This window comes from Bufo gargarizans, chromosome 3, assembly GCF_014858855.1.
Source record: "Bufo gargarizans isolate SCDJY-AF-19 chromosome 3, ASM1485885v1, whole genome shotgun sequence".
Taxonomy (NCBI): Eukaryota; Metazoa; Chordata; class Amphibia; order Anura; family Bufonidae; genus Bufo; species Bufo gargarizans.
This window is the reverse complement of record NC_058082.1, coordinates 294,359,412-294,381,358: the sequence shown is the minus strand read 5'-3', so window position 1 is coordinate 294,381,358 and position 21,947 is coordinate 294,359,412. Positions and strand designations below refer to the sequence as shown.

The 21,947-nt window shown below is 44.0% G+C and overlaps 2 protein-coding genes across 5 annotated transcripts in view; one reads left to right on the top strand and one right to left on the bottom strand.

Annotated features, from left to right (window-relative positions):
• Positions 1 to 2,326, top strand: part of ZBTB8A (zinc finger and BTB domain containing 8A) — a 33,985-nt gene extending 31,659 nt beyond the window's left edge. For all 4 annotated transcript variants that reach the window (XM_044286674.1, XM_044286672.1, XM_044286673.1 and 1 more), the window contains one exon: positions 1,415 to 2,326. In XM_044286674.1, coding sequence (XP_044142609.1) covers positions 1,415 to 1,732 — 318 coding nt within the window. In that variant the 3' untranslated portion in view covers positions 1,733 to 2,326. The remainder of the gene's footprint in view (positions 1 to 1,414) is intronic.
• A 1,637-nt stretch (positions 2,327 to 3,963) lies between these two features.
• ZBTB8OS (zinc finger and BTB domain containing 8 opposite strand) lies at positions 3,964 to 20,481 on the bottom strand. Its single transcript, XM_044286677.1, has 7 exons — positions 20,342 to 20,481; positions 20,230 to 20,254; positions 18,542 to 18,663; positions 17,450 to 17,532; positions 17,321 to 17,373; positions 15,442 to 15,478; positions 3,964 to 4,525 (listed from the first exon to the last, which is right to left on the bottom strand). Exons 1-7 carry the CDS (start codon positions 20,421 to 20,423, stop codon positions 4,439 to 4,441), a joined length of 489 nt encoding a protein of 162 aa, XP_044142612.1. The 5' UTR covers positions 20,424 to 20,481; the 3' UTR covers positions 3,964 to 4,438.
• Positions 20,482 to 21,947: the final 1,466 nt, after the last annotated feature.

Below are 21,947 nucleotides of genomic sequence, written 5' to 3'. Positions count from 1 at the left end.
CGGGGCCGGGTACGCCTGCTGCTATCATGGACCTCAGCCTCCTCGTTCGAACTTTGGGTCAGAGAGCCACTGCTTTCTACAGGTTTGTATTCTGACCCGCTAGATTCATCAGATGAGGGTTGTCACTGCGGTGGGGCGGGTGTGGGCGACCGATCAGGCCTGAACGAGCTGCGTTTTGGGTGGAGGGCGAACTAAAGTGACACTAATACAATTATAGATCTGACCGTGATCGGTTTTGATCACTTCCAGATACTATAAAAGTACAAATGCTGATTAGCGAAACGCTAATCAGCGAATCAGTGACTGCGGTGGGGCTGGGCGCTAACTGATCCCTAAACTACCTAACCAAGGGGCCTAAACTATCCCTAAAACCTAACGGTCAATACCAGTGGGGAAAAAAAGTGACAGTTTACACTGATCACTTTTTTTCCTTTCACTAGTGATTGACAGGGGTGATCAAAGGGTTAATTGGGGTTCAGGGGGGGTGATCTGGGGCTAAAGTGTAGTGTTTGGTGTACTCACTGTGAAGCCTGCTCCTCTGCTGGATCAAACCGACGAAAAGAACCAGCAGAGGAGCAGGCAGCCATATAACAGATCATATTTACTAATATGATCTGCTATCTGGCACTCTGATTGGATTTTTAAAAATCATCAGCTTGCCAGCCGCGATCATTGGCTGGCAAGCTGATGACGAAATACTCCTCGACGAAATGCCGGCCCGAACTGCGCATGCGCGTCATCTCGCGTATATGCGTGACTGTGCGCAGCGCTGCCGCCTCTGGACCGCACATCTGCGTTAGGCGGTTAAAGAGGACCTTTCATCAGTTTTGACATATGCTAATTATGGTATTACCTTGTAGGGCGGCCCCCACTGATGTCATGGTGTTTTTTTTTGTTTGTTTTTTTTAAAAAAGCCCTCCTCCCGATGATTTGGCGCGCTGTATTATAATGAGCAGTATAATGCAATGGGGAGGAGACGCAGTCTTCGACTGTGGGAGTCTCCTTTTCCCTGGCTGTGAGCGCGATCCAATCAGAGCAGACCGCAGCCAGGGAGAAGACGCCCACAGAAGATGATTGCGTCTCCTCCCCATTGCAATTATAATACAGCGTGCAAAATCATCAGGAGGGCCACATGGCATCAGTGGGGGCCGCCCTACAAGGTAATACCATAATTAGCCCATGTCAAAACTGATGAAATGTCCTCTTTAAGTTCTGACAGAGAAAAGGTTTTTTGGGTGGTTTTTATTCTTTGAAATGTTTTTATCCCATTTTTGGCACACAAAATATAAGGATTCTCCTACAAACCATTCAAATAGGTGCGATTGAAGCCTTTGCCAGAACCTGTCTATGCTATGTATAAATTATATGTATGCAGGACTCAGTAAATCAGCATTTTCCTATGCCCTAAACCTAGATCCATGAAGCTGGCAAGCTCATCTGCAGACGGTGCAAATTATCAGTCACAGAGGTCACAGGTCGAGTAATTCAAGATGGGACAAGAAGATACCGTCTGTGTCATCCATGTCTATCAGAAGCTGGTTTGGATAATGTCAACTTTGATTTTGGGGATGACCAGCCCCTGGTGCTACCACCTGAAAATGAGCGGGAGCAGAGATGGAACTTCAAGGACGATGCTAAAGAAGAGAACAGTCGGGATCGCCCAGAATCAGAACTTGTTATTCAAGAGGTAGAGGACAGTGAGGAGGAAGATTCAAAGTCCCGAATAAAGTAAATTTTCACAGGAGTAAAAATTATCTCCAAAGGACTTTAGTGTTCTCCTCTCATGAAACTGGGATGTTCTGATGGTAACACCTATTTCGTGCTGTAATTTAATATGTGTCCATGGTTGTTTTTATTAGTCATTGTGCACAATTTTTAGTGGCAACTGTATCATATTACCCCATCACTGTGACTGAATGCCAGTTTTCCCTCATGGATGTTACAGTTTGGTGGTAACTGCCATTAAACATTTCCTTTCGTGTAAATATCCGGCTGTAACACCCCCCTCCCCCTGTTAAATATTGCTCTGTATGTTATGAGTGTTCCTGAAAGTTTCACTGTAATGAACTATTATTTTTACAAATGTTACTAGTATTGCTTCCTCGCTACAACACAACCGTTCCACACCCAAGTATAGTAATATGAACACTGCCACAAAAATAATAGCTGCCTACAGTATTTATTAAAAATAGATTTATTTCCAGTCTTCAGTGCAAACAGCAAGTGGCTTTAACGCCTTGCTATAAGGCTGGATTTCCACATTCAGGTTTTTTCATGCAGTTTCAGTGGTAAAACCAGGATGGGATCTCTTCGAAAAGGACACATACAGACGTGGACAAAATTGTTGGTACCCTTTGGTCAATGAAAGAAAAAGTCACAATGGTCACAGAAATAACTTTAATCTGACAAAAGTAATAATAAATTAAAATTCTATAAATGTTAACCAATGAAAGTCAGACATTGTTTTTCAACCATGCTTCAACAGAATTATGTAAAAAAATAAACTCATGAAACAGGCATGGACAAAAATGATGGTACCCCTAGAAAACACAGAACATAATGTGACCAAAGGGACATGTTAATTCAAGGTGTGTCCACTAATTAGCATCACAGGTGTCTACAACCTTGTAATCAGCCATTGGGCCTATATATATGGCTCCAGGTAATCACTGTGTTGTTTGGTGATATGGTGTGTACCACACTCGACATGGACCAGAGGAAGCAAAGGAAAGAGCTGTCTCAAGAGATCAGAAAGAAAATTATAGACAAGCATGTTAAAGGTAAAGGCTATAAGACCATCTCCAAGCAACTAGATGTTCCTGTGAGTACAGTTGCACATATTATTCATAAGTTTAAGATCCATGGGACTGTAGCCAACCTCCCTGGACGTGGCCGCAGGAGGAAAATTGATGACAAATCTAAGAGACGGATAATCCGAATGGTAACAAAAGAGCCTAGAAAGACTTCTAAAGAGATTCAAGGTGAACTTCATGCTCAAGGAACATCAGTGTCAGATCGCACCATCCGTCGTTGTTTGAGCCAAAGTGGACTACATGGGAGACGACCAAGGAGGACACCATTGTTGAAAACGAATCATAAAAAAGCAAGACTGGAATATGCCAAACTACATGTTGACAAGCCACAAAGCTTCTGGGAGAATGTCCTGTGGACAGATGAGACAAAAATCGAAGTTTTTGCCAAGGCACATCAGCTGTATGTTCACAGACGAAAAAATGAAGCATATCAAGAAAAGAACACTGTCCCTACTGTGAAACATGGAGGAGGCTCTGTTATGTTCTGGGGCTGCTTTGCTGCGTCTGGCACAGGGTGTCTTGAATCTGTGCAGGGTACAATGAAATCTCAAGACTATCAAGGAATTCTAGAGAGAAATGTACTAGCCAGTGTCAGAAAGCTTGGTCTCAGTCGCAGGTCATGGGTCTTGCAACAGGACAATGACCCAAAACACACCGCTAAAAACACCCAAGAATGGCTAAGAGGAAAAAATTGGACTATTCTAAAGTGGCCTTCTATGAGCCCTGACCTCAATCCTATTGAGCATCTTTGGAAGGAGCTGAAACATGCAGTCTGGAAAAGGCACCCTTCAAACCGGACACAACTGGAGCAGTTTGCTCATGAGGAGTGGGCCAAAATACCTGCTGAGAGGTGCAGATGTCTCATTGACAGTTACAGGAAGCGTTTGATTGCAGTGATTGCCTCAAAAGGTTGCGCAACAAAATATTAAGTTAGGGGTACCATCATTTTTGTCCATGCCTGTTTCATGAGTTTATTTTTTTACATAATTCTGTTGAAGCATGGTTGAAAAACAATGTCTGACTTTCATTGGTTAACATTTATAGAATTTTAATTTATTATTACTTTTGTCAGATTAAAGTTATTTCTGTGACCATTGTGACTTTTTCTTTCATTGACCAAAGGGTACCAACAATTTTGTCCACGTCTGTAAAAGAAAGCCTAAATCATTTATTCACTCGTAGCTGCATCAGAAAACCTGAACGTGGACACCTGCCTCAAATATAGTCCTCTTAGGACAGATTCGCACCAGCGCTAGAAATTCCATTATAACGGAACCCTTTAAGAGGAATTCCGTTTTGCTCCATCCTAATACAGGTCTACAGGCACAAATAACAGTTACGTTATACATGATGATGGGGGGGGAGGAAGAGGAAAATATATATATATAATGGAACCATTATTTGTGCCCGTAGACATGTATTAGGACGGAGCAAAACAGAATTCCTAGTGCTGGTGAGAACCTGCCCTTACTAGTACAGATTAATTTCCACCACCATGCAAACACCATATAGTTTCCTAAATCATGGTATAAAAGTGTCCAGTGCAGAAGGTAAGGCATCCATCTCCATGGTTGTTCCGAGGAATCTCTGCTGTCTCTAATGATCGAGGAGAATTCTAGTAAACTTCAAATATCTATAATGACGAAAACCTCAGGCTTCTCTTCTTCACAGATCTGCATGGCTGAATATGTAATGGCTTTCACTTCTGTGCCCTGCCAAAAAGAAAAGACAGCTTGATACAAAGTTAATTCATATTCATCTCCAAACAGGCACCTCTGTGCCACATCTTATCAAACTTGAAAGCAGGGATATTGCTGCATCTGAAAAAAAAATATAAATACAAGTATCTGGATAAGGCCTCATGACCATATGCGTGTTTGGTGATCTGCAAAATACGGATACTGTCCATGTTGCATCCACATTTTCTGCAGACCTGTTGAGGGAGATGCATCGGAACTGGTGTATCGTAGAACTGGTTAAGTTGCCCATTGCAACCAACCAGATTCCACCTTTCATTTTCCAAAGGAGCTGTGAAAAATGAAAGGTGGAATCTGATTTGTTTCTATGGACAACTAAGCCTGTTTTCCCCTTACACAAATTTTCATAAATCGACCCCATTGACTTAAAATCAGGCATCCTCAAGCTGCGGCCCTCCAGCTGTCGCAAAACTACAACTCCCAGCATGCCCAAACAGCCTACAGCAGGGCATTGTGGGAGTTGTAGTTTTACAACAGCTGGAGGGCCACAGTTTGAGGATGCCTGACTTAAATGGTTCAGTGATTTACATTTTGCAGCCAAGTATAAGGCATGTTCTATCTTTATGCGGAATAGACGTACGGATGCGGAAAGCACAACGATTTTCCATGTCCTTTAAGCATCCGTATGTCTGTTCCACAATAAAAGATAGAATATGTCCACCAAATGCAGATAACAGACTCATTGAAGTCAATAAGTCGGCAAAAAAAAAAAAAAAACTATGTAAACACCACATGGACCAGATCTGTATTTTTTTTTTTTCTTTTTTGGATCACAAAATGGATATGGTCATGTGCATGAGGCCTAATCTTCAACTGTTCTGCCTTCTGGTGCTTTATTAACAATCCCTAAAGTGTCTTGCAAAATGGGTGCTAGTTCAGCATCTTACCTACAAACATCTTCCTAGCAGTAAGCAGTCACTTTTAGGCAGACCACCCCAACCTCCTCCTCTATGCTTTCCTGGGTTTCTTTAAGAAGCTAAGTATGTATATATCAAAAGGCTACTATGGAAGAAAAGGAGGCCTCTCGTGTATCAACCAATAGCGAGGGGGCTAGTCACAGTTGTCCTTTCATTTTATTCTTTATCAAATCCTATACTGGAGTTATGTTACACCCTAGCAATATGCCACTGGTTAATGGTAAAACACTGCTACAGCACAGCGTTCCGGCTGCCTGCGGCCACCACTAGGGGGAGCTGTCATAGCTTTATATAACTGCTATTCAGTTCTATACCATCTTTAAAACCTCCCAAAGCATAGCAGAGCAAAGATTTAGATGAATTAAATACAAGGTTTACTGTATCTATTGCCACAAAACTATGTATCAGTCTGCTTTTACCTCCTCCTGCTGCTCTATAACCTGCTGCCTGCAGATTGGACTAAATTTCCCATGAGACAGGTTCACTTTAAAAATCATACTGCATATTTTTATCTGATGCATGTTCTAGTTCAGGCAGTTTTTCCTGTTTGCTTTAGAAAACAGTTCTGGAACTGCTCATACACTGAGCCAGAAGCACTGCCGTCTGCAGGCCCACCTATAGTAATCAAATTTTGTTTTTCCATCACCGCTTGGATTAAAAGCAGTGACAGAGGTATGGATTACCTCCTGGCTAGCTTTCCTCTATACCTAGAAGTCATCTCAGCTTTGATCAGGTCTATAATAATAAACTGGGGAGTTTCTTTAATAATCTATCACGTTTTTTTAGACAAGGAAAAAATATCAAAATGTGGTATAGTCCGAGCACTCACATACGGGCATAAGGAACGAATATCATTAGTATGAATAAAAACATTTAATAAAACATCAGAATACAATATAAAAACGAAAAACAAAAATAAAAAGTTTTTTGTTTTCAGTTTTTATATTGTATTGTATTGTGATGTTTACTAAATGTTTTTATTCATACTAATGATATTCGTTCCTTATGCCCGTATGTGAGTGCTCGGACTATACTACATTTTGATACATTGAATATACACTCACCTAAAGAATTATTAGGAACACCTGTTCTATTTCCCATTAATGCGATTATCTAGTCAACCAAATCACATGGCAGTTGCTTCAATGCATGTAGGGTTGTGGTCCTGGTCAAGACAATCTCCTGAACTCCAAACTGAATGTCAGAATGGGAAAGAAAGGTGATTTAAGCAATTTTGAGCGTGGCATGGTTGTTGGTGCCAGACGGACCGGTCTGAGTATTTCACAATCTGCTCAGTTACTGGGATTTTCACACACAACCATTTCGAGGGTTTACAAAGAATGGTGTGAAAAGGGAAAAACATCCAGTATGCGGCAGTCCTGTGGGCGAAAATGCCTAGTTGATGCTAGAGGTCAGAGGAGAATGGTCCGACTGATTCAAGCTGCTAGAAGAACAACGTTGACGGAAATAACCACTCGTTACAACCGAGGTATGCAGCAAAGCATTTGTGAAGCCACAACACGCACAACCTTGAGGCGGATGGGCTACAACAGCAGAAGACCCCACCGGGTACCACTCATCTCCACTACAAATAGGAAAAAGAGGCTACAATTTGCACGAGCTCACCAAAATTGGACTGTTGAAGACTGGAAAAATGGTTTCCAGAACATGACAATGAGTTCACTGTACTAAAATGCCCCCCACAGTCACCAGATCTCAACCCAATAGAGCATCTTTGGGATGTGGTGGAACAGGAGCTTCGTGCCCTGGATGTGCATCCCTCAAATCTCCATCAACTGCAAGATGCTATCCTATCAATATGGGCCAACATTTCTAAAGAATGCCATCAGCACCTTGTTGAATCAATGCCACGTAGAATTAAGGCAGTTCTGAAGGCACCGTATTAGTATGGTGTTCCTAATAATTCTTTAGGTGAGTATGCATGTAATGCAGTAAGTCTACTGTGTTATGTGCCACTTGTGCAGAGAATGGGAGAATAGGGGCACACCTTGCTCAGGGGCCCACATGGAGATTCGCCTGCACCCCTGTGGGCCAGTCCGAGCCGGACTATGATCAGTGACTGCAGCTTAGCTGCACTGTGTATAGGAGGTCTTGTCTCCATATAAACTTAGTTTGCTCCCTCATGCTTTACACTGCCTGTTCAATTTATCTGCGGTGTGTAAGTGGGAGGTCAGCACTTGGAGAGATGATAAAGTTACAGTAAGAACAGAAGATAATAAACTACAGGGATCCAAACCCTCAAAGAGAAGAGGACTATCAGGAAGCTGCTGCATGTAGATGGAGGGGCATTAATAAGGGGGGGGGAAGGGCCTGGGGAGGTGCTTTCATCAGCCCTTGATTAGTAAACTCTTGACTCTTCCTCCTGAGGCCTTCATCCTGGCAGAGTATTGTGATGTCACCACATTTGCATAGAATGTTCTACAACTGGGCCTATAGCTGTGAGGTCACTGGATGACATCACAACGATGAATTTGAAGGTGTGACTCCATGTTGGATGCACACAACTTCAGAAAGAAGCTTGAACGCCATCATGAGGATTCATAGGCATCGGCTCTAGGTTGATCAGCGGCTGCTGGTCAACTCTCTCATCCTGCATGTCGATAGGCTCATTCCTTCTGACCAGATTCAGACAATTGAATAAAAAATGGAGAACTCTGATGAGGAACTCCAGCTTCCTGGCCAAGAAATCAACCATCATGATACAGGCCAGGAGCTTCTTCAGGTCAGTTGCCTTAAGACGTAAAAAACACATCATCCACCATGATACAGCTGAGAAGACGCCAACAATTTTATTGCTGATCCAAAAGTTACACATGAGGGGCTCCTAATACCACAAGATATGTACCTGGTAGAAAAACCAGAAAGTGGGGAACCCCCACAAAAAAGACCCCGGGATGCTGATGCTGTGGAGCCATTCCTTGTCCACAAAGCACCACCTGCTAAAAGAACACCAAAGAGCTATAAGCGACGATGTAATAGAAAGACTTGTCAAAAAGAAGACATAGCAGTGACGAATAATGTCTCTTTAAATCTTGAGACCCTTAAAACATTGGACAAGAAAATGGCTAAGGCCTCTTTCACACTTGCGTTGTCCGGATCCGGCGTGTACTCCACTTGCCGGAATTACACGCCGGATCCGGAAAAACGCAAGTGTACTAAAAGCATTTGAAGATGGATCAGTCTTCAAAATGCTTTCAGTGTTACTATGGCACCCAGGACGCTATTAAAGTCCTGGTTGCCATAATAGTAGTGGGGAGCGGTATACTTACAGTCCGTGCGGCTCCCGGGGCGCTCCAGAATGACGTCAGAGCGCCCCATGCGCATGGATCATGTGATCCATGCGATCACGTCATCCATGCGCTTGGGGCGCCCTGACGTCACTCTGGAGCGCCCCGGGAGCCGCACGGACGGTAAGTATGCTGCTCCCCCGCTCCCCACTACACTTTACCATGGCTGCCAGGACTTTAGCGTCCCAGCAGCCATGGTAACCATTGAGAAAAAGCTAAACGTCGCATCCGGCAATGCGCCGAAACGACGTTTAGCTTAAGGCCGGATACGGATCAATGCCTTTCAATGGGCATTCATTCCGGATCCGGCCTTGCGGCAAGTGTTCCGGATTTTTGGCCGGAGCAAAAAGCGCAGCATGCTGCGCTATTTGCTGCGGCCAAAAAACGTTCCGTTCCGGAACGGAAGACATCCTGAAGGACGGACTGTCCATTCAGAATGCATTCGGATAATCCTGATCAGTATTCTTCCGGCATAGAGCCCCGACGACGGAACTCTATGCCGGAAGAAAAGAACGCAGATGTGAAAGAGCCCTTAGTCTGCTGAAGACCTTTTGAAGGCATCTCATGAAGCTTCCAAAGCCAGTTTTAAAAAGGAAAAGCACCAACCTCCAATGACAGTCAGTCCGGTACATTTCCACCAGCTAAAAGAGCTGCGGCAGATAACACATCTGCTCCATCAACCAAAGATGAAGGAAGCCCGGAGCTGGGAACACCACAAGTGGAGATGTTCTGTGCTCTCCAGGTATAGGCCAACTTGTATCCAGTCACTCTCTCCCTCACCCTGTGCCACGTTGCCAATGAGGAGAGACAGGAGGAGGAGGGGTGGGCGCACTGCGCCACCATCCTGAAGAGCAGCAGCCAGGACGGCATGCTGGACGATGACATCATTAACAAGGCCCAGGATCTCCTGCAGAATTAGTTTGGGGACTTTGATGGCCTACAGTCCGCCGCTGCTCTCTCCAGGGTACAGTGTGCTAAAGAAGGCCTTACAAATCCACTACAACCAGGACAGGGTGCACTGGCTGACCACCTGCTTCAAAAATTGCGACATCCTAGTGGCCAACAGCATCAAGACCAGCAATTTGCCTCTGTTTGCAAGCAGATTAAGAACATCTACAGTGTAGTGGTCAATGAGCCCCTGAAACATCTAAAAATTCTCAACGTGGATCAGCAGAAAAACACCCATGACTGTGGGGTGTTTGCCATAGCATTTGCTAGGGATCGACCGATTATCAGAGTTACCGATATTATTGGCAAATATTCAGGATTGTCAAAGTTATCGGTATTGGCATCTAACCTTGCCGATAATGCATCCAGCGCGCTATCACAGAACATGAGTGAGTGCACTGCTGTCAGCACACTCATGTTCCCTCAGCAGCACAGGGGAGAAGGAGTCACTCTCTCCCTCCCCCTGTGCCACGTTGCCAATGAGGAGAGACGGGAGGAGGAGGGGCGGGCGCACTGCGCCACCAATGAAAGGACCTTTCATGGGTCCAAACATAATAAACTAAGTAGCAGAACATGTAGGGGTTAATGCAGGGTTGTCCCGGGACTTACTATTTCTGTCCGGCGCTCCTTTGCGCTGCTGTGGACCCACTCTCTATGCTAATCATTAGAATTGGAACACCAGGGAGGAGACATCAGTTTTTCTTCCTGGGCGTTCCTTCTCCCGGTAGGAGAGGGCTGTAGCGCTGCCCAATCGCAGCGTAGAGCATCACAGTCCGGGAGAAACAAAAAAACAACCTTCTCCCTGGTCATTCACCGGACTTTCCGCAGTCAGATGTATTCACCGAAGAAATTAGTTTCCTGCTGCATCAAAAGGCAGATTCCAGGCTTGGTCTCTGCAGAAGTCAACGCCCTTGACATTCACCATTTATTCAAGGAAAAACTACTGTGCCATTGTTTTCCTCCACAGCCTAGGGGAAGGGCAGTCCTTCAGCCATGGTTCCCTAGAGGTTTCCTCCACTGGGGTTTTTTCCTCTCCCGAGTGCTGAAGGCCCGACTCTTCATGAGTCAAAGGCCCAGCATCAACAGGTCCACATTTAAAGGGATTCTGTCACCAGGATTAAACGATATAAATATCTACATATGTGCCCATTAGTCTCCATGCAGTGTTTACAATGATCCCTCTGTTTATGCTCTGTGTGCCTTATATTCTTATAAAAAGGCGATCTTATTGATATGTAAATCACCTCTGTCAAGAGCCCAAGGGGTCGTCCCACGATATGTTGGAGCCCAGCCGCGCCTACTACTTTATTTATTCACTGCACTATCCTGACGTCAGTTCATCTCTGCTCCGTAGTCTCGCGCAGGCGCAGTGGACACTGTAGTCTTCGCCTGTGTGGACTACTGGCACCGGCTTCCACTTGTCCCCTGCACATACCCCGATCGGACCGGAAAAGACTCTCTCTGTGCAAGTCGGTCCTAGGCGGAGGAATCTTCTGGCAGCAAGCGCTCCTTTGACAATTTTGACCGACTTGCGCAGAGAAAAAGTCTTTTCCGGTCCGATCGGGGTGCGCAGGGAGCCGGCGCATGTGCAGTGGACAAGTGGAAGCCGGTGCCAGTAGTCCGCACAGGCGCAGACTACAGTGTCCACTGCACCTGCGTGAGACTACGGAGCAGAGATAAACTGACGTCTGGATAGTGCAGTGAGTAAATTAAGTAGTAGCTGGTGCTGGGCTCCGGATCGATGGGCGCGGCTTGGCTCCAACATATCGTGGGACGACCCCTTGGGCTCCTGACAGAGGTGATTTACATATCAATAAGATCGCTTTTTATAAGAATATAAGGCACACAGAGCATAAACAGAGGGATCATTGTAAACACTGCATGGAGACTAATGGGCACATATAAATATCTACATATCGTTAATCCTGGCGACAGAATCCCTTTAAGACCAGTGTCCTGACTTCTAATGAGAACATCTACTGTACATTTGATACCTTGCAGTTAATAATGAAGTCAGTGTATATTAACCCCTTAGGTACCCATGACGTATCGGTATGGCATGGTTCCCGAGTCCTTAAGGCCACATGACCCATGTGTTGTTCCGTTCACCGCCGCCCGGTGATCGGAACAAGGTGTCTGCTCAAATTATTGAGCAGGCACCTCGGCTAAATGCGCTTTTGTTTTGTTTTTTTACTTCATTTTACCTGTGTCATGAAGTACAATATGTGACGAAAAAACAATCTCAGAATGGCCTGGATAAGTCAAAGCGTTTTAAAGTTATCAGCACTTAAAGTGACACTGGTCAGATTTGCAAAAAATGGCCAAGTCCAGAAGGTGAAAGAGGGCCGAGTCCTTAAGGGGTTAAGTAGTGGTGTACAACTCCTATCCTGACCACCCCAATAGCCCCCATAAATAATGCAAGAATGTTCACATATAATATGTAGCAAATCTTTATTGATAATAAAAATAAATTATATAAACAAGGTGAAGACAAAAAGGAGGAGGAGGTCAAAAGGACCCCTCACCCCAAATAACCCCTGTTAGAGGGGATCACACAATAGCAACACAGGTAGTCAGCTCAATATAGTATTGGTATATACACCCATGGGTAAAAATGTACATGTAACCAGAAAAATACACAATAAATTATCAACTATCATTGTGCAAGGAGGTCCAAATAGAGCTGCATACAGACAATGAATGGGGACCAATAAAAAGCCAGACCGGTGTCCAGTCAGGAATTAACACACAGAGATGTGTCAATGGGTCCGCATGCCAAGGTATGTATGCTAAGGCTACAAGTAACACTGATCAATGATACATAATGAGCATTCAACCCATAATGAAACCATTATTGTACATGCACCAAAGGTAGAACTGTATACATATGGTGTGCGGAAATCAGTGACATGTCGGAATGGTATCCAGTCACCAAATCATATATATACCAATACTATATTGAGCTGACTACCCGTGTTGCTATTGTGTGATCCCCTCTATCAGAGGTTATTTGGGGTGAGGGCTCCTTTTGACCTCCTCCTCCTTTTTGTCTTCACCTTGTTTATATAATGTATTTTTATTATCAATAAAGATTTGCTACATATTATATGTGAACATTCTTGCATTATTTATGGGGGCTATTGGGGTGGTCAGGATAGGAGTTGTAAATTATATGTCTAGCCCCCCCCCCCATTATTTCATATTGTTATATCTGTGGCACATGTTGGTTCTTATTAAGGAGTGGTGTGTCTGAGCCTCTTTATGAATCTTCATAGTCAACTTGATGGTGGTGCAGGGTGTCGCACCCCTGCTGATCAGATAGCGATGGCTTTTCTTGGTTTTACAGCTCAGCTTATTTTTTCATACCCTACTTACAGGATAAGAATCTGATCGGCGGGAACTGCTGGGTCCCCCATGATCACAGGGATCCTGTGTCCCCAAAGAAATGGAATGGTAGGTCAACCATGTTCCCTTCTGCTTCATTCGATATCTATGGGACTTCTGGAAATAGCCAAATACAATGCTCAGCTATCTCCAGCGATCCCATAGAGAGTGAAGAGAGTAGCTATGTGCACGCTCGAACTGCCACTTCATTCATAAGGAGACACAGGATCCAATTCTCGTGATCAGTGGTAGTCCCAGATATTCTGTGGATGGGGGAAAGTTTTGTATTGACAGAGACTATCTCCGGACCACATACCCATTGAAGTCAACAGGTCTGTAAAAAAAATGTGGATGTAACATGGACCACATCCATATTTTCTGCAGATCCGATTTGTAGACCGCAAAACGGATAGGTTTGTGTGCATGAGGCCTTATATAAATTCTACAAAAAAAATAAAATGAATACAATAATAATAACAACAACAACTTAAGAGGTACAGTCAGTGGTGTACCTCCACTGGAGTCCCAAATAGCGCTTTATGTTGTCTCACTGATAGGCGCTGGGCTGGCCAATCAGCATTAGCAGTGCTTGCAGAGCCTGCTGCTGACTGGCTTGCCTAGTGCCCAGCAGATAAACTAATTGTCCTGTGCCACGGGAGTTGGGATTTTATTCCTCTGCAAGCAACTTGCAAGTGACAGTGTAGAGGATGATGAGAGTGGCTCCTGCGGAAACTATGGCTTTACGTGAGAAGTGACTGTGCTGTCAGTAATATGTGTTTTGGGTGTGAAGCGAAACCCTTATTTCCAGTGCTGAACCCCCAGGTCAGATGCAGAGTTCGACTCTCTCAGCTCTGCGGATGAACCTGATTCTTCACCCTCTCATTCACCGACAGTGTAAAACCGCCATAAGAGTCTCTGTCAGCTTCATGCACTGATGTAGAGACACATTATTTGTCCTACTTTACACTGCAGTTTAGCTCCCTAAGGGCCATACTAACTGGTAATTCAGCTGCTTTTTACTTAAAGGGAACCTGTCACCGGGATTTTGTGTATAGAGCTGAGGACATGGGTTGCTGGTTGGCCGCTAGCACAACCGCAATACCCAGTCCCCATAGCTCTGTGTGCTTTTATTGTGTAAAAAAAACGATTTGATAGATATGCAAATCGTTTTTTACACAATAAAAGCACACAGAGCTATGGGGACTGGGTATTGCGGATGTGCTAGCGGCCATCTAGCAACCCATGCCCTCATCTCTATACACAAAAATCCCAGTGACAGGTTCCCTTTAATCACATGTATCAGACCATAAACTGAAGTAGTAATAGCTGATGTAATTGAAAAGCTAAGAACTTAAAATATACAAAATACTTAACCAACAAGCAGAAGGCCTGGAAATTGCTCGAGGCTTAGTGCACATTGTGTCTGAGAGCTACATTTCATGCATTCGTAGAGAAAAGAACCATTAACTGTACCTATAGGGCTCCATTCACCCGACAGAGGCCAAGAGTGTCTCTTTGGCCTCCATTCAGTAAGTATGTGTCAGCATAGCTTTTTTTTCCCACTGTATAGTACAGTTCAGCAGATTGAACATTGCTATGCAGAGGAAAGCCCCCCAAAAATATATGCCATATATCATGCGGTATACTTTATTTTTAAAAAGAGACTCTTTGAGTGCCATAAGCCACTGTATGACTATATAGCAGCTTTCATCCGAGTCTTCTGAGGTAAAAGTTAGGCATGTGTAGCTCCAACAGAAAGCTGGAATGCTGTGTGCACAGGGCCTAACAAAGCGTTCCTTAGTTCACTATTAAGCCTCATTCACACGTCAGTGTTCCACGGACTTGGTCTCCATGGACAGCATACGTACCCATTAATTTTAGTGTGTGTATTCACACACCAGTTTTTTACCATGGTCCATGGGTCCATGTTTTTAGCACGGATGCACGCTCTGTTTTGTCCATGGATCAGTCTCAACCATTATAGTCTATGGGTCCGTAAAAAAACTCAAATTCAACACAGATGCCATCCGTGTTTCACGGATCATTAGGAAGAGATGCTTAAAAAAAAAAAAAAAATATTCAGCTGTACAGTGTCAGTGAAACACGGACAGCAAAAAAAAAAAAAAAAAGAAAAAAAAGCCACACGGATCCGTTACGGACATCTTCACGGAGTCATCACTGACCACCTTTTCACGGATTGGAGTATGGACACGGACGTGTAAATGAGGCTTTACAAACATCCATGTTCACATGCTAAGTAGTTCACATTAAAAATTGTCTAATGTGCCCTCTCATGGACTAAATAAGAACTTACCTGTGGGTGCTTAGATAAACTAAATTCTTCTCCCCACCTGAATATAAAAAGAAAACAAAAAATAATAAAAAATAATATAATTAAAAGGTTCAAATGAACAACATTTTAGTACTGTTAAATGATATGTCACCTTAAAGGGGTTACACATTATCCCCTATCCACAGGATAGGGGTTAACTACTGGATCAGTGGGTTTCTTACCGCCGGGACCCTCACTCATCACGACAACAGGGGTCCCATACCCCATGCAGCCCCTCTAAAAAGAAGAGTGGCCGGGGATAACTTGTAACAACCGGAACACCCCTTTAAGATATTTGCCTTGTTAATAGCCTCTGTTATGTGTAAACTAGTGATGCTCTTTTTCCCCCAAATGTCTTCATATATCTCAGTAATCAGAATGTATATTATTCTTGCCATTCATGCAAATTAGGAGGTCACCACGCTCCTGCTCCCACCAGAACTCCACCTCCTGACTTTGATGAATGTTCTCCTTTGGGTTCATAGCACAGAAATCCTCCACCTGTGTGCTGTGCCCAACAGCCTCTGCGCTTGTGCTGATGTAAGTAAGGAACATGCGCAGTAAAAACATGACGCCAGAGATAAGTCGGCATTAGGAATGTGTGCTTGCGAAATGCACCTAGGCAGGATTTTCAGTGGCCGAGAGAGAAAGCAATTGTAGGGAGAGAATCATTCCCTCCCAGCAATCGCAGCATAGGGAGGAGTGATCGTTATGCCATGTCTAGTGGTTTGCCAGCGGCAGATTGCTATTAAACAGTATGATCTGCCGCCGGTAACCGTTGATTTTTAAGCATGCTTAAATCAGAATTGCCCGTTCATTGGGCAATCAGTGGCAGTATTATACTGCAAGATGATTGCTAAGGAGCATTCATGAGGGAGCCCGTTAGACGTTATTGGCCGAAAAACTGGACAGTGTAATACAGCCCTAAGACCAGAAGTGTATGAGGATGCCTTGGTTTTACATTGTAATTCTGGGCTGGTTCCGTTACAAACACTTATCCTCTATCCACAGAATAGTGTCTGAATAGTGGGGGTCCAACTGCTGAGGCCCATGCTCCTTTCAACTGTATGGCACTGCCGTAGATACCACCACTGGCTATCTCCCAGTATTCAGACCATCCACCCCCCTCCCCAAGCAGACACTTGTCACTATTCTGTGGGCTGAGGTATTTGATTGTGAAATGGTAGTGCATATAGGTGGCACGTCACTTTTTTATTTAGAGACCACGCCCTAATCTTTTACGTCTTGGACAATTTCTTCAAAAGGATTACGATTCCTGAAACAGTGTGTTATGCCTAGTTAGAAAATGTACGTGACTTATTAAGCATTTCTGTATCCCTTTGTCATGCAGCACACCCTCAGGCCGCTCGCTCGGACGCTCGCTCCTCAATGCGCCTGCGCCGGGTGTAGATGTGACGTCATCGGCGCATTGAGGATGGAGCGGCCGAGCGAGTGGCCGCCTCTCAGTGCGCCTGCGCAGATTGAAGAGAGGTACGGCCGCGGCGCAGGCGCCAGATATTGAATCAAAACAGGCAGGGCCAGCAGAGAAAGGGCCAGCGGACGGGATCTGTCAATCAACAAGCAGAGGGGGCGTCATTACCATCGGAGGATGCGGCTGCTACCAGCAAGTAGCCGCCCTACTTGCTGGTAGCAAGGTAATTTACATATTTCAAAAATCGATTTTTAACAAATTCTACTGAACGAAAATCATTAATTAGCTTATGTATGATGAGATCGCAGTGTAGGGATTATTAGTAAAGAAAGAAAAAAAAACGGGTTTAATGGGGTGACAGAAGCCCTTTAAACTCACTGCAAAAACGTGTTAGAAAATCGGTCTCCCGAAGGTTAGAAAGCAACTTACCCAATCGAACGGATCTTGAAATTCATTCTGTCTATGTGTAGCACTTTCACCTCCTAAATAAGAGAAGTGATTACTCTCTAGTACAACCTACACAGCAGCTGCTAAGTTACATTATCATGAGATACCTACCCGAGGTATGAAGTACTGATCAGCACTGAACTTATAGAGCCACTCGTCTAGGAAGTTATACAGTAAAGAGAGCAAATCACCCCCTGAGGAAAACCACAAAGAAAACCAGGGTTGGGTTTTTGTTGTTGTTTTTTTTAAACAAATATATTATCTTACAATATACCATGCATCCATTAGTTTTTTTTGTTTTGTCTTTGCCTGTCTACCATTACTTACAGTGCGAGTACATATGGAGAGAGCAAACTGTAAATATGTGTAAAGAATAGCTGAGACAGTAATAATAGTCATTACTCGCATGGCTGCAGTGGAGCTTAGGATCTGAACTTTTACGTATAAAATAATGGAAACCTGAGGATCCATTAGGAGTCGGGATCAGTTACAAAAATTAAAAAAAAATCATATTTGCATTTTCATGCTCAAAAATCTAACTTGCATTTTTGCTGTGGAACCTGAGGCTGACCCTCAGATTTCTGCCACGGTGTGCAATTCGCACTACCACAATATATGCATGGGGATGGAGAGGTGGTCGAACATGCACAGCTCTCTCCATACACTTCTGTGGGAGCTCTGAAAATAGCAGAGCATGTTTATTCAACTGTTATCAGAACTGTCGTAGAGGTGAATAAAGGACCCGGAGGGGGGGATCTATTGGACCCCCAGTCGACATGCCATAAATGTCCCCTTTAAAGGGAACCTGTCACCGGGATTTTGTGTATAGAGCTGAGGACACGGGCTGCTAGATGGCCGCTAGCACATCCGCAATACCCAGTCCTCATAGCTCTGTGTGCTTTTATTGTGTAAAAAAAAAACTATTTGATACATATGCAAATTAACCTGAGATGAGTCCTGTCCCTGACTCATCTCAGGTTAATTTGCATATGTATCAAATCAGTTTTTTTACACAATAAAAGCACACAGAGCTATGGGGACTGGGTATTGCGGATGTGCTAGCGACCATCTAGCAACCCATGTCCTCAGCTCTATACACAAAATCCCGGTGACAGGTTCCCTTTAAGAACATTATTCCTTCTATTAAAGCCTACTGGAATAAAGGAATACTTTATTATTGTGCATATAAAACACAATGCTCACCTTCAGCCTCCACTTCTACTGTATCTATAGGCGACACAGTCTCTATATCAGTCATGTAGCCGAACATAGCCATGGCACATTGTTCAAATGCTTCCTCCAATGTTTCCCCCCAAGCATGTAGTCTGCAGAAAAAGCACAATGCACGCCCATTAATCAAGTCTTTCACAATAAGACAAATAAGCATAGAGCTAGGTCTCACTGAAATTTTTAATGGCATGATACCCCCTGCTCTGCGTATCCAAGGGAGAACATGGCTGCACCTTGCAGGTACTGTGCACACGGCTCTGTACCATCCATAGATCCATCTAAACAAAGCACTGGGGTGGGTATTTTCTCCTAATGCGCCATCTGATCTCTAAAAATGACACCTATACCTATGAGAATGAAGTGTGTTGCCAGGTATTCAGTCACTGCCTGGAAAGCTGAAGAATTATGAAAAAGGTAATCTGAAAGATTAGAATTGGAAACTAGCTACACTGCCAATTAAAGGGAATATCTGGTCGATGAAATAGAATCCAGAATGTGCCAATGTCATACCACAGCAACCACCTAGAGGTGCACTGGGTGATAGAAGCTAATTTCCTTGGTCCTGTGTCCAGCTGTTGTCAATCGTTAACTTTGGGCACCTAGTGGATGACATGTGGCTGGTACCATATAGTGATCGTAGTCTGCTGCTCCTCACTAGTGAAGGAATAAATAACACATAGAAATAAGATGCAGCCAGGTCCAACAGGGACTGACAGACCAAAAAGACTGAATTTTGGCCTGTGTTGGTGGAATAGAGCCTTAGGGCTCGTACACACGAATGTGTGCTGCCCATTGCCGTATTGCAGACCGCATTTGCGGACCCGCAATACACGAGCACCGTTCCGTGTGCATTCTGCATCACGGATGCAGACCCATTCATTTCAATGGGTCTGCAAAACCGGATAAGCGGAACGGAACACTACACAGAGTGCTTCCTGGTCTTCCGTGCCTCGGACGGATCGAGGACGGTACCCGTGCATTGCGGACCGCAATTTGCGGTCCACAGCACGGGCTTCACGCGGTCGTGTGAACAAGCCCTTTTGTAGATGTTTGACCTATATGTGGGCATAGGATTAGGACAATTATTGGGACCAAATGCTCCTATAAATGCCTATTCCGAATAATTGCCCTGTGAAAAGGTGCCGCAGACCACCGTACAAAGGAACAACTAGCCAATTTGTTGGGAGATCGCATGACATCACTTGTCAGCCAAACATCACCCTTTGTAAACGGGGGTATGAAAACTGATAATTGCAATATTCACCCCCGATTCAGCCTGTGTAAGCAGAGACTGACTGCCTTGTACATCTTGTCACTGGCCCGTGTAACTGGATCCTTACTACTGGGCTGATGCACAAGTTTATGATGTGGAATGAACTGTTCACTCCTGATCAGATGCACTAGGTCTGCACTGACATGCAGCAATAATCCCCTCTGTATGTGGATGAACGATCCCTACCATGATCATTCCTGCCCATACAAATTCATTGTTTGTAGTAATGGCTGGCCCCCTCTGTATATCTTGCCCTTAGTCATCAGGTGTGAGTATAACTGCTGTCCTCCAGACTATGGAAAGAGCTTACATTACACTTATCAGACCAAAGAAATCGAATACCGTCACCAAACACCAGCATTTCTACTGGCCGTAAATGGAAACATACTGTACGTCAGCAGTGTGGTCCAAATCTGAAAGACACGAAGTTGTAGATTAGCATAGAACTGCATGGCAACGTTCACACACGCTCAGAAGACGCCCGCGGTACGTCCACTTACATTCATGCTTCTTCACCACAGCCGGGTACTTGGCTTTCACGGCAGTCTGCTCCTTCGTCACCGTGTAGTAACGCTCATCCATATCTTATTAACAGTTGAGCACCTCTCACAGTTTTCCGGGTTGTGTTGTCATTTCCCGTCACGTGACCGTGTCAGCCCCTGATTGGTTCAGTGGGTCACATGCTCAGTTCTCTAGAATGATAGGTAATAATAATAATAATAGACCAGTCATACAGGCAAAAGTGAGGAGGGAAGCTTATGGCTACACACATCTAATTATAACCGACCAAATGCCAACAAGTGTTTGTTCAAGTGAATGCATGCCTCCCAAGTAGGGTTGCCACCTTTCCCAACAAAAAATACTGGCCAAGTTAAGCCACACCACAAATAGGGTTGCCACCCAGCCAGTATCTCGCCAGCAAGGCCGGTAATTTAGAATTTAGTGGCCCTGCTGATGCAGGTGATTTTTTATTTTTTGCTAGCAATGTTAACCCCTTAGTGACCAGCCTGCTTTGGGCCTTACTTACCAAGAGTATTTCTTCCTTTTTTCATCGTCTCGTTACAAGAGCTATAACTTTTTTATTTTTCCGTCTATATAGCTTTATGAGTGCTTGTTTTTTGCGGGTCAAGTTGTAGTTTTTAATGGCGCCATTTTGGAGTACACATAACTTTCTGATTAACCTTTATTAACTCTTTCTGGGAGGGAGATGGGAAAAACAGCAATACTGCCACTGGGTTTTTACGTTATAAATTTTACGGCGTTAATTTTTCGGTATAAATAGCACAATATCTTTATTCTCTGGGTCAGTACGATTACAATGATACCAAATACATAGGTTTTTTTTTACGTTTTACTACTTTTTTGCAATAAAACCCCCCTTTTTTTTGCATTGCCACTTCCCAAGACCCATAACTTTTTTATTTTTCTTTATATGGAGTTGTGTCAGGGCCTGATTTTTAGGGAACAACTTGTATTTTTCATTGGTATCATTTTGGAGCAAATAGCGGTTTTTGATCGCTTGTTTATTACATTTTTTCTGTGGCAACTAAGAATAAATGAGCAATTCTGTATTTTTTTTATTTTATTTTTACAACGTTCACCGTAAGGGATAATTTACATTATATTTATTTTGTCCGAGTCATTACGGACGTGGCAATACCAAACATATGGGGAAAAGCGTATTTTAAATGGAAAAAAAAGTAATGATTATTTTTTTTTTACCACTTAATAGTCCCACAAGGGGACTATAACAGACATCTTTTTGATTGCTTTTAAAATGCAATGTACTATCCCTATAGTTCATTGCATTTAATGGCAATGCTATTCTGACATTGACCAGCAGGCTGCACCAGAGAGGAGCAGCCTGCTGAAAATTACTCAAGGCTGGTCTGGGGCCTACATCAGACCCCAGCCAGCCTTCACACACATTGACACCCCGTGATCGCATTTGCAGGGTGCCGATGGAGACAGATGGAGTCCCTCTGTCAGCACTTTACATGCGGTGGGCGCCATTGCCCGCGGCATGTAAAGTGTTAAACAGCCCATAGGCCACTGGGAGTACAGGCCCCAAAAATTTGGCATTCACCTGACAGAAAATAACTTGTG

Coding starts and splice junctions, on each gene's coding strand:
- ZBTB8OS (XM_044286677.1), bottom strand. CDS start 20,423: ATGGATGAGCGTTACTACACGGTGACGAAGGAGCAGACTGCCGTGAAA. Junction 20,255..20,341: donor TGTGGTGAAGAAGCATGAAT/GTAAGTGGACGT, acceptor CGTGTCTTTCAG/ATTTGGACCACACTGCTGAC. Junction 17,374..17,449: donor ATCAGTACTTCATACCTCGG/GTAGGTATCTCA, acceptor TCTCTTATTTAG/GAGGTGAAAGTGCTACACAT.